The sequence below is a fragment of the Pleurodeles waltl genome, chromosome 9, assembly GCF_031143425.1.
Source record: "Pleurodeles waltl isolate 20211129_DDA chromosome 9, aPleWal1.hap1.20221129, whole genome shotgun sequence".
Classification (NCBI taxonomy): domain Eukaryota; kingdom Metazoa; phylum Chordata; class Amphibia; order Caudata; family Salamandridae; genus Pleurodeles; species Pleurodeles waltl.
In genome coordinates this window covers 5,550,020-5,563,298 of record NC_090448.1, presented here as the reverse complement: position 1 = coordinate 5,563,298, position 13,279 = coordinate 5,550,020, and the positions used below count along the sequence as shown (strand labels likewise).

The window sequence follows — 13,279 nt, the reverse complement described above, 5'->3', positions numbered from 1 at the left end:
CACAGCATAACAATCTCTGAAGTCACAGCTACAGCAGCAGGTTCGGTTACACTATCCCCACCTCTGGGTGAGATCCCACGAAGCAGAGGCCAGCCTCAAGCGTGAGTCGCAGAGATCCTTGCTGGCAAACTGCAATGCGCTTTCTCACCAGTTACACGGGCTACGCTGTCTGCATGAGGAACTGCACACAATCACAAAGCAAGCGTCTCAGGCGGTGCCACCTGATGATGATCTGGGAAGAAAAACAATTCACTCACGAGTCGTCCGCAGCCTTTTATTCAAAAGGTGATCCTGCTTCAGATCCACATTATGCATCTGACCAAGTGATGCGCGGCAGGGCTCGCGGGCACCGCCGCAGAAACGAAGTCACCAACGCAGCACTTAGTTCAGCCGTCTCCATATTTTTATGCATTTTCATGTGTGCATGTGTTAAAAAATTATGAGGTCACGTGGGATAAAAGTTATAAATAAATAGACATGTCAAAAGGACTTCCAAATAAAAATAAAAAAAAGAAGTTACAAAAAAATCTATTTGACAGACAACTTAAAAAAAACAAAAAGCAAATGAGATATTCAGTGTTCTTATATCAAAAAAGTCTTGCAATATACAGAAATGCCGTACAAAATATTGTTCATGGTCATCCCAGCCACTATAAACAGGTACTGATCCACTACACGTTTGACAGTCTGAAACGAAGCAACACAATGGTTTAAACATTTTCTAGGTTATACGCTTGGCGAATATTCAGTGTGTCGCGGAGCATCAAGTCACGTAGGCGCCACAGAGCATTGGCCATTGTGGTGTGGGCGCCTTTGCTCTTCAGCCAATGAGATGGCAGACGGCTCTCTTGTTCTTTTGTCAAATGAAGATCCCGCCTTCGTGCTGAAAAACAACACACACAACACTTCAGAATCTGCACAAGACACAGTAAACGGGCAGTGCCACAAACTCAAAGAACCACTTTTAAAGTTCTTTTATAAAGTCACAAAGCACAGGGTTCCTATGTGAAGCACTGTAACACTGCAATAAACACAAGGAGAACATTAAATCCATTTATCCTGAACAAGCAAAGAGGACTGAATGCACTGGTAAGTTGCACTGCACACATGTAGAATTATAGATGAGCAACAGTGAATTACAGGGAATTTTTTTTATCAAGGGCTTCTGAGTGACATCAAATAGACGAGAGTGAGCCTCGAGTTATCTATGTCAATCAGCTCTCCCCCCCACAAAAAAAATATTCTCTCCCTGCTTTTAACTGCTACGGGCAGAGGAGTAATGGGGAGCCATACACGCCACGGCCTCTACTCTCTGTCCCAAGTTAAAAGCAAATATGTACATGACCTTTTGCCACCCACCCCTCCACTCTCTGTGCCACTGCACTCCCCACCCTTCCATATGCTGTGCCTCCTGCTCCCCAGGGAGCTCTGAGAGGCTCTTGGAGACCTCAGCCAGAGCAGCCTGTACGCCCTTATGATGTAGCAACTGTAAGCTTCTGTTACCCACTAGAGCTACGTCGTAGCAATGAATTACTGGATTCACAATCGTCATTTGCGCACATGGGTCTTTAGGAGAGCCATGTATAACTGACGGGTTCCTCGACGCCGAGAGGCTGCAGAAATCTCCATGCGTTCCTCAACGCTGAAAGGCTGCCGAAATCTCCATGCGTTCCTCAATGCCGAGAGGCTGCAGAAATCGCCATGCGTTCCTCAACGCCGAGAGGCTGCAGAAATCTCCATGCGTTCCTCAACGCCGAGAGGCTGCAGAAATCTCCATGCGTTCCTCGACGCCGAGAGGCTGCAGAAATCTCCATGCGTTCCTCGACGCCGAGAGGCTGCAGAAATCTCCATGGGTTCCTCGACACCAAGAGGCTGCAGAAATCTCCATGCGTTCCTCAACGCCGAGAGGCTGCAGAAACCTCCTCAGTCAGTTATCAACAAGAGCACAGGCATGTGCACCCTACTGGGGCAGGCCAGTGATGACACGGCCAAGACTTGGGTAAACTTTCCCTGAGAAGCGCAGACTCAAGAGGAGCAAAGCTGAGCTCGCACAGGAAACGTGGAGCCTCACAGCCTCTTCCAGTAGACAGTGGGAGGGCTAGCCTCCCATTCCACAGCAGCCAGGACTGGGAAAGTCTTCTGTGGATCTGCTCCTTCTCCTGGGGTCTGAGAAAAATAAAGAACCGAAGTAAAACCCTGACCTCGGGGAAGAGCTGACAGATACACACTTGCAGTAGTGTTTGCACTCACAAGAAGGTTTGACGTTAACTAATATTTAGAGAACAGATATTCTGCAGCAGCCAAACCTTGTGATACTTGCTGGCCATTTTCAACAACCTGATGTGATCACAATGTTGTGTGAAACAGGCAAGTGTCACTCGAGTGGAAACATCTGGGATGAGGGAGCTGTCTTTACGTTAGGTTCAAGCGTGTCCACCTCTCGTCTAGAGGAGGCTAAGGCCATATCAAATCTCCATAATGTATTTTATGGAGAAGTAGAAGCTCAAGTGCAACAAGACACAGGGTGGAATCATCAAAAACAAGGGGCCAACTTTGAATTCATGATAAAAGAAGAACAAAGAGGGAATCATAGAAGGAAGGCACTCGAAAAAGCTTCAGAAATTGTAGCTCCTAAAACTGAAGTTAATGTAGCCAAGAGTAATAGCTTAGTACCTAGATGTCCCCTGCTGTACTTGAGCCCCAGGGTGGGGGTGGGCCTATCGGGCCCCCTTCAGAGCAGACCACGGCCACTTGCCACTGTATGGTAGAGATTTCCCCCCCCCTACAAACTTCTATGAGTGCCCAGCCTGGACTGCCCAGTGAAGTAGGGCAGGATATTGTAATTGAGGGTTACCAGCACGGCCCAGCTGGGGGGTGGAAATACGTTAATTTCCCCCCCACCCCCAATATCGGACAAGGGGTTCACATGACATTAAATTGTGGAAACATTAAAACTCCTGCAAGCTATACCCCCGCTGGAGAACATTCAATCTGCAGATATGGATTCTATAGAATCCTTAACTGAGGAGGGGACGGGAAACAGTTCCTACCAAGGATCCACCTTGGTGACATGGTTTTCTCCATTTGTCGCCAATAGGGTTCTTAAAGAGAAGAATGTCTTTAATAAATGGGGAATTGAGCTTGTAATTCCCAAGGCAATTTGCTATCCGGAACCCTTGGTTTCGGAGAACCGCATGGTAGATCCCACAGGAATGAGTGAACCCTTAAAACACTGTTCAATTTTGAGGAGTGCAATTGGAAATTTTAAGCCGGCTATTTATCATCCAATAAATTACACGCTCGTCAAGGGACACGGCCCAGGGCAATTAAATGTAGGCTGGCGTTCAGCGGAGCTTCACAACGTGCTAGCCCTTGACAAAGTCCCTCCCTGTTTAGACTTCCCAAAGTTAATTGTTATTGTAACTCATAAAAAATCTGTTCTTGGAACATAAACGGGATATGTGCTAATAATCAGCAAAAAGAACTTACTCTGTTAAAAGATTTTCAAATTGTGCTTCTTCAGAAGACCTGGGCAATAAAAACCTTTCACAATAGATGGCAACTTGGGTTTTTTCTCCCCAGTCCACAAGGTGAAGAAATGTGGGCGCCCAAAAGGGCTCCCACATAACAGTTGGGCTAAAGGTAACCTGTATACAACTAAAAGAAGATTATGCCGACTTCTTGCTAATAAAATTGTTAGATTGGAATAAGACGATAGGAAGACTTCTTTTGATAATAAACGTTTAAATACATCCCAATGCCCACTCCAAGAAGTTAGTGTCCTCTAAACTTGTTGAATTAGTATTAATCGGGCTGCAGGAACCTTACGCCCCAGAGTTATTAACAGCAGGAGATTTTAACATGAAACTACTGCAACCTTATCACAGAGAGGAACAGATAGTAAATCAGGACATATATGGTCTGTTCCACAACAAGATCTAGGAAACCAAGCTACTGGCAAGGGATGGACCAAGACTGTCGCTTTCGTCAAAAACCTGGAGGCGCCAGGCCGTAGGATTCTAAATGGGAGATACCAACAGGCCACCTTTCCTGCTCCGACCTGTTTTGCTTTTGGAAACCAGTCCTTAATTGACTATGCAGTGGCTACTTTGCCACTCTTAGCGTTTATTTTATCGTAAGGACAGATTTAATTGACCATAGCTTGCAAAGTATTGAGATAAATTATAGTGTTCCTAAGCATAAGTCAGCGAATTCCTTTTCTAGGAATCTTACTTCAATTAATTACATGAAACTTTGGTGGCACGGAGATTCAATGGGAACCACTGGGGAAGCTTCTAAGGAGCTTTTTAACCAAATTAAGTGCGACTCAACAGAAGCACCATTAACCGCCTGGTCATTATTCCTGGAGAAGTTTGCCGCTAGATTTCTTGCTGATCCCCCTGTAAACCTCACCTGCACTATGAGTTAAAGAAGGTAAAAGGTAGAGAAAAAATTAAAATAATAGTTGTTACTACATTAAGGAAAAAGAGGAACCGTTTATTACGATTGGCCAAAAAGCATTGTAATGATCCCTGTATACAAAAAGACCTAAAAGTCATAAATAGTCGATATCGCAAACTGATGTGTGAAGAAAAACAAAAAGGCGGCAGAATGTTTGGACAAAGCCCTGTGCTTAAGTAAACAAAAGAATTCACAGACTTGGTTAACAACTTAAACAAGGCACCTACAATTCTAACAAGTTCTGATATCTCTGAGACCTCTTGGTACTATTTTCTATCCGGCATTTTAATCTAGATAAACAACTTAAAGAAGAGGCGTTTTGTACAGGGAGTCCGCCTGCGACTTACAGGTCGCAACTGGATATTGAGTCAGCCCGTTATAGGCTGATTAATGAAAATGTTCCCTGTTCCTCAGGTAACAAAACATATTAATAGAAGTAGGCAGGGCGGTGGTCCAGGCCCGAACGGGATCCCAAACGCTTTATATAAAACCAACCCATGTTTTTGGGCAGAGAGGTTGGTTACGATCTATAACAGTGCATTGGAGCACAAAATTATGCCATGCTCCTGGAAGGGTGCCATTATTCAACCAATTTTTAAAGGCAACACGCCAACCTGGAGAATTATTGTTTAATCATTCTAACTGACTCAGAGGCCAAATATTATGCTGGCTTCCTCTTGGAAGATCTTCAGATCTGGGCTGTTGAAAAAAACATTATTCCGGTCAACCAGACAGGCTTTATTAAAGGGCCTGGAATATAAGTCAACATCTTATCCCTCACTACTATTATAGATAAATGTAAACAAAGAAAACAACCTCTGTATGTATGTTTCGTGGATTTTAAATCTGCTTTCAACAGCGTGGCCTGATGTGGGCAAAATTCAATTCTTGGGGCATCCCATCGAAATGCAGTGCAGATGTTGTACACCGATACATGGATTAGAGTCTAAATTGGAGATGGTACCTTTCTATCAAAGAAGGTGGGGACTGAACGCGGTCTCAAACAAGGCTGTCTCCTAGCGCCCTATCTTTTCAGTCTTTTTTAATATGATATGTCCTATACATTAAATGAGGTAAATGAGCACCCTCTCCCTCAAAATTGGGGATCTTTTATTTTCAAACCTGCTTTACGCAGAAAATGTTGTCCTTCTAAGTTATATGAAAGTTGGATTACAGCGTTTGATAATGAAACAGGCAGACTTCGCTATTCAAAATGGCTTAGTTACAAACGAGAAGAAAACAAGAGCTATGGAAATAAGCAGTAGAAGACAGAACGCTCATAAATGGTACCTACAAGATCATAAACTAGAATAAGTTAAATTATACAGATACTTCGGGGTACTGTTAGATGAGAGGGGGTATTTTTCCCCCCCAGAAAACGGATTTAGTAAGAAAATGAAATACATTGCTGCTTGCCGTCCATACCTTGTTAAGAGTTCTAGATGGCCTAAGCTACAGAACTCTATTACAAGTGATTGCTGCCAAGCTAATTCCAAGTGTTACCTACGGCAGTGAAGCCCTGAGGGGTAGGGATGCAGTTACCCTGAATGGGATTATTGGGAAAGTTTTTAGATCCGTTTTCCACCTCCGCATGGGCACAGGGGGAAAGTGTTTCCCTCGTTTGTATGGGGCTACACCCCAATGCAGGTAAGGCAACTCCTCCTTAAACTGGTGGCTTACTCACAAGCGCCGCAGCCGTGTCGGTGACAAAACAGCGCCCTGGGCGCACAGAAAACAGGCGCACATGCCTTTTGGGCCCTGCGGCTACTGTCTGTAATGAGACCACAGACGTCAACTCAATTTATCTCCCTCAGGAGGCAGACTTGTCCAGACAGGTGGACGCCCAGCACACTATTGAAGTCATCTCCCCTCTAGGAGGGGAAAAAGAGCCTATCTTGCAACCTGCCTAGACAGGGAGGCATAAAACACCGACTTGGCAGTGTTAGGGACACACAGGCTGGCAAGGGACAGAGGCCTACCTTCCAATTTCCCCTTAACTTAGGTGTATCTCTCCTCTTCCCATCTATCAATAAAACTGTAACCAAAAAGGGGCTTCCAGTCTAGCCCACACCATTCCCACGAAGAATATCAATATTAGTGTGTTAGTGACTCACTGTTCTTGCAAATATAAATACATAATTAAAAAACAAAAACGTGTGCATGCTGTACACTCAAAATCCCACCACCCAAACAGGGATTCCTCACCCATCTCATGATGAGAGTCTGGCAGTCAACAGTATCCACCCCGCCCTGGGCAGGAATCAGAACTTTCACTGCCCAAACATTAAAGAAGAACAGAACATGTGAACTCCATGAGCCACTGTCTGGAGTGCCAGAAGCAGGTAACTGGACATGCCTCTAGCACCACCGGCCATGTGCTCCAGAACTGCCAGGTATAAATCCTGGGGGAGAGCCAGCTGTTGCTTTGAACAGAAAGTCTTATCTACTATGTGTTGGATGCATTGCCTTTGGAACTTTTGGAGTTTGTGTAAAACAAAAAAAAGTCAAGAAGGCAAGAATAAAAACCCACAAGGCTATCAAGTCCCCTGCCCTTCAGTGCATGTGCTCCAACAGCAGGAGCAGTGAAGTTACGGAGATCCCGGCCAGGTCGGCAGGGACCTCTAAATACAGCAGGACAGTCCTCCCCTATGGTTGGGCACCATGATGTCTACATGCGCCACATAACCCACAGTGACTGCAAGTTTGGCCCGACTGACATGAAGCATCAAACCAACACTGATCCTGGTAGCCGGCTTCGGAGTGAATGGGCCCTGGGCTTTCATTAGCCATCTCAACCTTCTGACACTGCCATGCTGACTACTCCAGGCTTTGCCATTAATTATAAAGAACATTTTGTAGTTCAGATGCAATAAGACTGAAATCCCGCCCAAGGTGGACATTAAAGCAGCAGGATGACTGAGAACTATGCTGAATGAAACAAAAATCCAATTGCATGAAAAACACTAGATGACCCCCAGGTGTTTCCATTTCTTCTGGTCAATATCAAAGGGTTCTGCACCGGTCATGAGACCCACAGTAATGAGGTCATCCCTGTGCGCCGCAGTACACAGCTCTTTCTCTTCGTGAGCTGCACTTGCCACTTTACATAAGCGCACTGTTTGCACAGTGGATATGAAGTTACATCCCGTGATACTACTGCATTGGTTTTACACGGCTTCACATGGTATCATCTGCAACCTGCCTTCAAGCTGCCCCTCTGCTCTGTCACACCATTAATGACCCTTTTACGTACAACTACTGCCGGACAGCGCTGTCACAGTGCAGGTAGGTACACCCTGTTAATACCTCTACGTACACACAGTTACATACACACATACATGGGTCTGAGGGCTCAAGACAGTACGTTCGCTCTCAAAACCTTACCGGACAGGGTCTGGTCCCACTTGCCAATGCTGCTGGACTCCGCAGTGAGCCCTTCGATGTATTTCAAGTAGGCTTCGGAATGCAAGAGCCGCTGAGTCTTTGGAGGGGGTGAAACGAACATGGGCATCGATGGTTGCTGCATGATGGGCTGACTTACTTGTCCAGGCGCAGGGTACGGTGGAGGAGCCGGCTGACCTGGTGCCCCAATGAGCCCCATCTGAAAACAGAATTATGAGGAACAAACAGACTTCTGTTACTATGCAAGTTTCACAGAACGAGTTACAAGTAGTTAGTACATGGAGCACAACTCTTGTCATAAAAGGTACCATGTCGAGGTGCTAATAAGACTTACATACATTTAACCATTCCCAGCTAAGAGACCACAGCACCAGGACACTAATTGAACTACCCTACTCTGTGCACAAACTGGGGTGATTAGGATGCCTGGGCTCAGCATTCAGAGTAAAACACCAGACAAAAGCCACCTGGCTTATAAACTGCCACCTCCCAAGCTACGCTCCGCAGTTCTCCCAACCTTTGGTGCTCTTCTGAAGTTGTGCCTTCTTTTGAAACTCCTTCTTTGCTGCCAAAGCTTTACACATCCATATTGGCAAAGAGAGCCCAGACCTTGCCTTCTCGGCCAAGCCAAAGCCAAAGAGGAGAAAAGGACAAGGACTTGGGCCGCCTTTATTATTTCCAAAGGCTGACAAGCTGCGACCGCAGCAAGCCCATAAAGGCCAGATTTTTATGTTCTTAAGGGAATCAAATTTCATGACAAAGTCTGGGCCTGTTAGGTAAAATGAGGGCAGTGTCAGTAAGAATCGCCTTGAACTGAACCCCGCTGCTTGACCAGGAGCTAAAGCAAAGAGCGGTCGGCAGAGGAAACCTGATCGCATCATCTCATTTCGCACGCTATCCTCCATGCTCGGTTCTAAAAATGTTCAAGCTTGGAAATCTTGTGCTAACACAAGCCTAATTAAATCGTGATATATTGACCTAGATGAGAAAGAACACATGCACCCATTACAGCAAAGTGTCTGGCCGCAGAGATAATCATCAGAATGTCTTCAGCATCTTGAGCTGCGGAGAATCAGATGGTGACACCTTCCAGACTCGGGCACCAATGGTCACGTCTTGATCAACAAGACACCTCGTTTTTTGGCTAAAACAGAGTTAGAGAGGGGCCGGAGGACAAAGCAAAAAAAAAAAAATGACAAAGGAATTTACAGAGTTGACAGTTTGTTGTTACATGTACTTACGTGCTGGCCATAGGGGGATGCCCCTCCTGCCGGAGAGCCAACCATGGGAGGGCCCCCTGGGCCCATGACACCTGCAAGTCAAAAGACATGCAATATATCAGACCTCTAGAAGGTTAGTTAGAGAAGCAAACCCCGTGAGACAAGAAAGAGGGGAAATGGCATTGTTGCCCCACCTTCCACCCCACCTACCCTCGCCTTTCTCCATAGCCTCAAGGCCACATACCTACAATTAACTCCTCTGTGGAGCTAAAAGGGCTGGGGAAGGACTTAAGTTTACCCATCGAGACAGTCTGCCAGAAGAAGCTGAAATCCTTACAGCACTTCAGACAATAATATACAGAATGTAGGTTGAGGAAGAGTGCTGCTGGTCCCCCGGAGCGCCACACTGCAAGAGTCACTCCCACCCCGCGCTTTACAGTGACCCCTTCACTCTAATTCTTCATCAAAGCTGCTTCCAGGGAGACAGAGCTGCCCTGTTGGCAGCTTCATGATGTCCAATACCACGATAAGTCGCGTATGGGAGTTATAGTTGCAGAGTGATCTACAAAACTGAGTGCAACTTACAACTGTTGTCTCAAGCTGCCAACAGAACGGAAACTAGCAATCCATGTGTAGTATGAAAACAATATTATCCAACATCCTGCATTACAACCAACAAAACCTTCTGCCAACTAGAAATGTAAACAGTCCTCTAGTTCAAAACTGTGTTCTACATATGTGGGTTCGGGTAGGGAGCAATATTGCGAAATCTCAGGACACCTCTCATTCAAAACAGGATTGGCTTCGATATTTTCACAGAAGAGCTTTGACGCGAGGAAACCTCAGAACAGCAAATGTTTGTGGAAGTAAATAATCCTTTGAATTCTGGGAGAAATTATGTGCACTGGTCCTCTTGCTTTTAATGCATGTGGAGGGAACAGCAATGCTGCCCACACTGTTCAGAATTTAAAATACTTCAATTAGTTGGGCTTTTTAGTACTTCATATAGAATTATTTTAAGTTTATAAAAGGTCCAACTACTTTAAAACCACATCTGAGGCAGCAAGTACATCCTAGGAGCTCAACCTAGCCCCTACCAAAACCTTAAGTTGGCCAACTTAAGGGCCTCTGCCAAGCGTGGAAACGTACCATGCAGCCAAACCCACAAAAGCTCATCTGCAGCAAGTGCTTGCAGAAAATGATAGAACCATGGCAGAAAAAGAGACCCCCCCCCCACTGGGAATGAGGATGTTGAGGAGGAGGATGATGATGATTCCCTCCGATAGTAACTCCACTGGGAGCACTTCAGATAGTTCCCCCAGAAGATGGCGGTAGTGAAGATGCTGATCTCCAGTAGCTAGCTAAGAGAACAGGATTAGAGGCTAGACTCTTAGCTAGAGAAAAAGAAAGAGAAGGATGGGCCTAGAACCCATCTCTGGTGGCAGAAAAAGGTACAGTGGAGAGAAAGAATACGTTTTTGACTCTATAATCCAAAAATGGACTGTCCCCAAATATTCTGAGGGTGATTATATCACCAAATGGTTTACAACCTTCGAGAGAGCTTATACAATGAGGAAAGTCAGTCAGTATTGGGTCTATCTACTCTGGGAGGTGTTATCAGGAAAGTGTAGGGATAGGCTCCTGACACTGAACAAGGCAGATGCTGAGTCCTATGACTGAATGAAGGATACTCTGAATGAGGGATCAGGACTCACAACTGAGGAATACAGAACTAGGTTCAGAGAGACTAGGAAAACCTCTAGTCAGTCCTGGATAGATTTTGTTGACTTCTCATTCAAAACACTGGGTGGTTGGTTAAAAGGGAACCAGGTGCAAGACTATGATGGGATTTATAATCTTGTATGAAAGAGCATCTGGTCAAGTAACTGTTTCTGAAACAGCACCTGGTAGACCTAGGTCCAATCTCTCCACAAGAATTGGAAAACTAGGGTATCCAAGACAACTCTTGGTGCAGAAAAGTGTTGCTAACCCTCCCCCCCCCCCCCCCCCCCCACACACACACAGAAAGATGGCGACCAGTCTAAGGATAAACACAGTCTTCTAAAGCCACCCAAAAACCTGATCAGGAGGGTGGGCTCCAAGACGGGCTAGACCAAGGGTGGATATTAGAGTGAGAACTTGGACCCTAAGAAGGCTTGGTGCTTTAATTGCAAAGCCAATAAGCACCAAGCTGGAGACCCTGCCTGTCCCAAAAACAGGCGCTCCTTGTGCAATAAGTCTCCAGATGGGATACCAGGTGGGCCTGATCATGCCAGAGAGCTCTCAGAAGAACCTTTAGTCTCCGAGGGTGGAATGGGTGTAGCTGCTCTGGCTGTCTGGCCCAGTAGTATGGAGAAGTACAGACTCATATCAATGTTGAAGCACTGAGGGGTACAAGGTGCAAGTGTCCCCATGGTGACTGAATAACACAACTATCACAGTCATCAATGCTGACAACCAAGCTAAGGTCCATCACATGACAATGGTGTCCTTGGAGTGGGGAGGGGTTACAGGCCAGAAGCTAGTGTTATCCTCTGCAATTCCTGTAGCCTTTCCGATAGGAAACGGTCTGGAGTCCTCAGCATGGGCTAAGGTAGAAAGAAAGACCCATGAAGTTGTGCTGGATATGACCGAATGGGCGTGTGTAAAAACCAGAGCACAGTGTAAAGCTCAGGGTGACAGAGAGGTGCTGGAGCCTGGAATGATGGCCCAACCCTCCAAGAGAAAAGTCAGGAGGTCTGGTAAGCCAGCATCTGAGCAGCCCCAAGCTCAGGTCCCATCTCCTCAGGGAGATGATCTGCCAGCCCTGAGGGAGCTGATCCACAGGAACTTAGGCTTTACTCGGGGGGGTATTCCTGGACCCAGGGGGAACGTCTAGGGAAGAATTGTGTGAGGGACAGAGGACCCATTCCACTCTTGAGAGACTGAGACTGCAAGCTGCTGACCAAGAAAAGGGAGATGTCAGTGGCTCACACAGAACCTACTGGAAGGAGGGACTCCTGTATACTGAGGTCAAAGACCCCAAACCTGGTGCCACTAGGAGACTGGTTGTGCCTCTGATGTATAGAGAGTTTGGCTCATGACATCCCCTGAGCTGGGCATTTGGGCCAGACCAAAACGTGGAATATATTGGTACCTCACCTCTGCTGACCAGGTATGTCCCATGATTGTGAAGGGGTTTTGTCAAGCCTGTGGGCAAGACAGGCGGGTGCCCAAGGGCCCCCTAAATTCCACTTCCAGTGGTTGGGGCTCCCTTTGAAAGGTTAGTGGGTGACATTGTTAGCCCTCTAGACCCTCGAACGTATCAGGGAACAGAGTTATACTGCTGGTAGTGGATCATGCCACCAGGTACCCTGAAGCAATAACCCTTATGACTACCACTGCTCATGCAGTTGCTAGGCCTACTCAGTACTTTTACTAGAGCGAGTTTCCCTAAGGACGTGGTATCAGGCAGAGGTAGTAGGGTAAATGTTTCTTACCTGTAGGTGTAGTTTTGCAGCTTGAAGGTTTTCTGAATTCACATGATGTGCATTATTCCACCATCTAGTGCTTGGATCTGGATTTTCTACTATTTCCCCAAAATATTTTGTCCGTCTTTTTCTGCCTTTGTTTGATGATGGGCATCAGCAGAACCTCCCTTTGGTGTCTCCTTGTGGCCTTGTTGCACTTCCTCTGGACGTTCCCACCTTAGTTCGCCATCTTCTGATACCTTTTTTTCAAATAAAAAAATCCTCTTCTTACCCATTTTCTTGGTGGAGTAGGGTGGATTGCTTGTGAATCCAGAAAATCTTCAAGCTGCAAAACTACATCTACAGGTAAGAAACGTTTCCGTTTTGCAGCGTGAATCTTTTCTGGATTGTAAAGCAGTTTGCGTACTGTGGTGGTTGGGATGACGATGGGCACTGACTTGTAAACAGATGCTTTAACACCTTTTGTCCCACCTGAGCTGCTTTGCTCACTTGTGTATCAATGCAATGATGTTGTGTAAACTCGAGCCAGGGTTGCTGCCATGCAGATTTCAAGTGTTTGACATGAAGGCAACAGTAGCTCCTTTTTCCATGCCATGGGCGCTCCAGATGCTATAGGTAATGAGTCAACTGTACTGAGTAACATAACTGAAGTAACTGCAGAATCCATCTTGCAAAAGTGTTATTCATAACTGCTCTTCCCAGATAGTTTGAGAACGCTACAAACAA

The 13,279-nt window shown here is 46.0% G+C and overlaps 1 protein-coding gene across 14 annotated transcripts in view; it reads right to left on the bottom strand.

Moving 5' to 3' along the window:
• Window positions 1-260: 260 nt before the first annotated feature.
• The window catches only part of PBRM1 (polybromo 1), a 338,709-nt gene continuing 325,690 nt past the window's right edge, over window positions 261-13,279 (bottom strand). For 12 of the 14 annotated variants that reach the window (XM_069206081.1, XM_069206082.1, XM_069206071.1 and 9 more), the window contains 3 exons: window positions 9,105-9,175; window positions 7,846-8,062; window positions 261-883 (listed from right to left, as the gene is read on the bottom strand). In XM_069206081.1, the coding sequence (XP_069062182.1) occupies window positions 711-883; window positions 7,846-8,062; window positions 9,105-9,175 (461 nt within the window). In that variant the 3' untranslated portion in view covers window positions 261-710. The remainder of the gene's footprint in view (window positions 884-7,845; window positions 8,063-9,104; window positions 9,176-13,279) is intronic. The other 2 variants (XM_069206083.1, XM_069206084.1) reach the window with 1 other exon arrangement.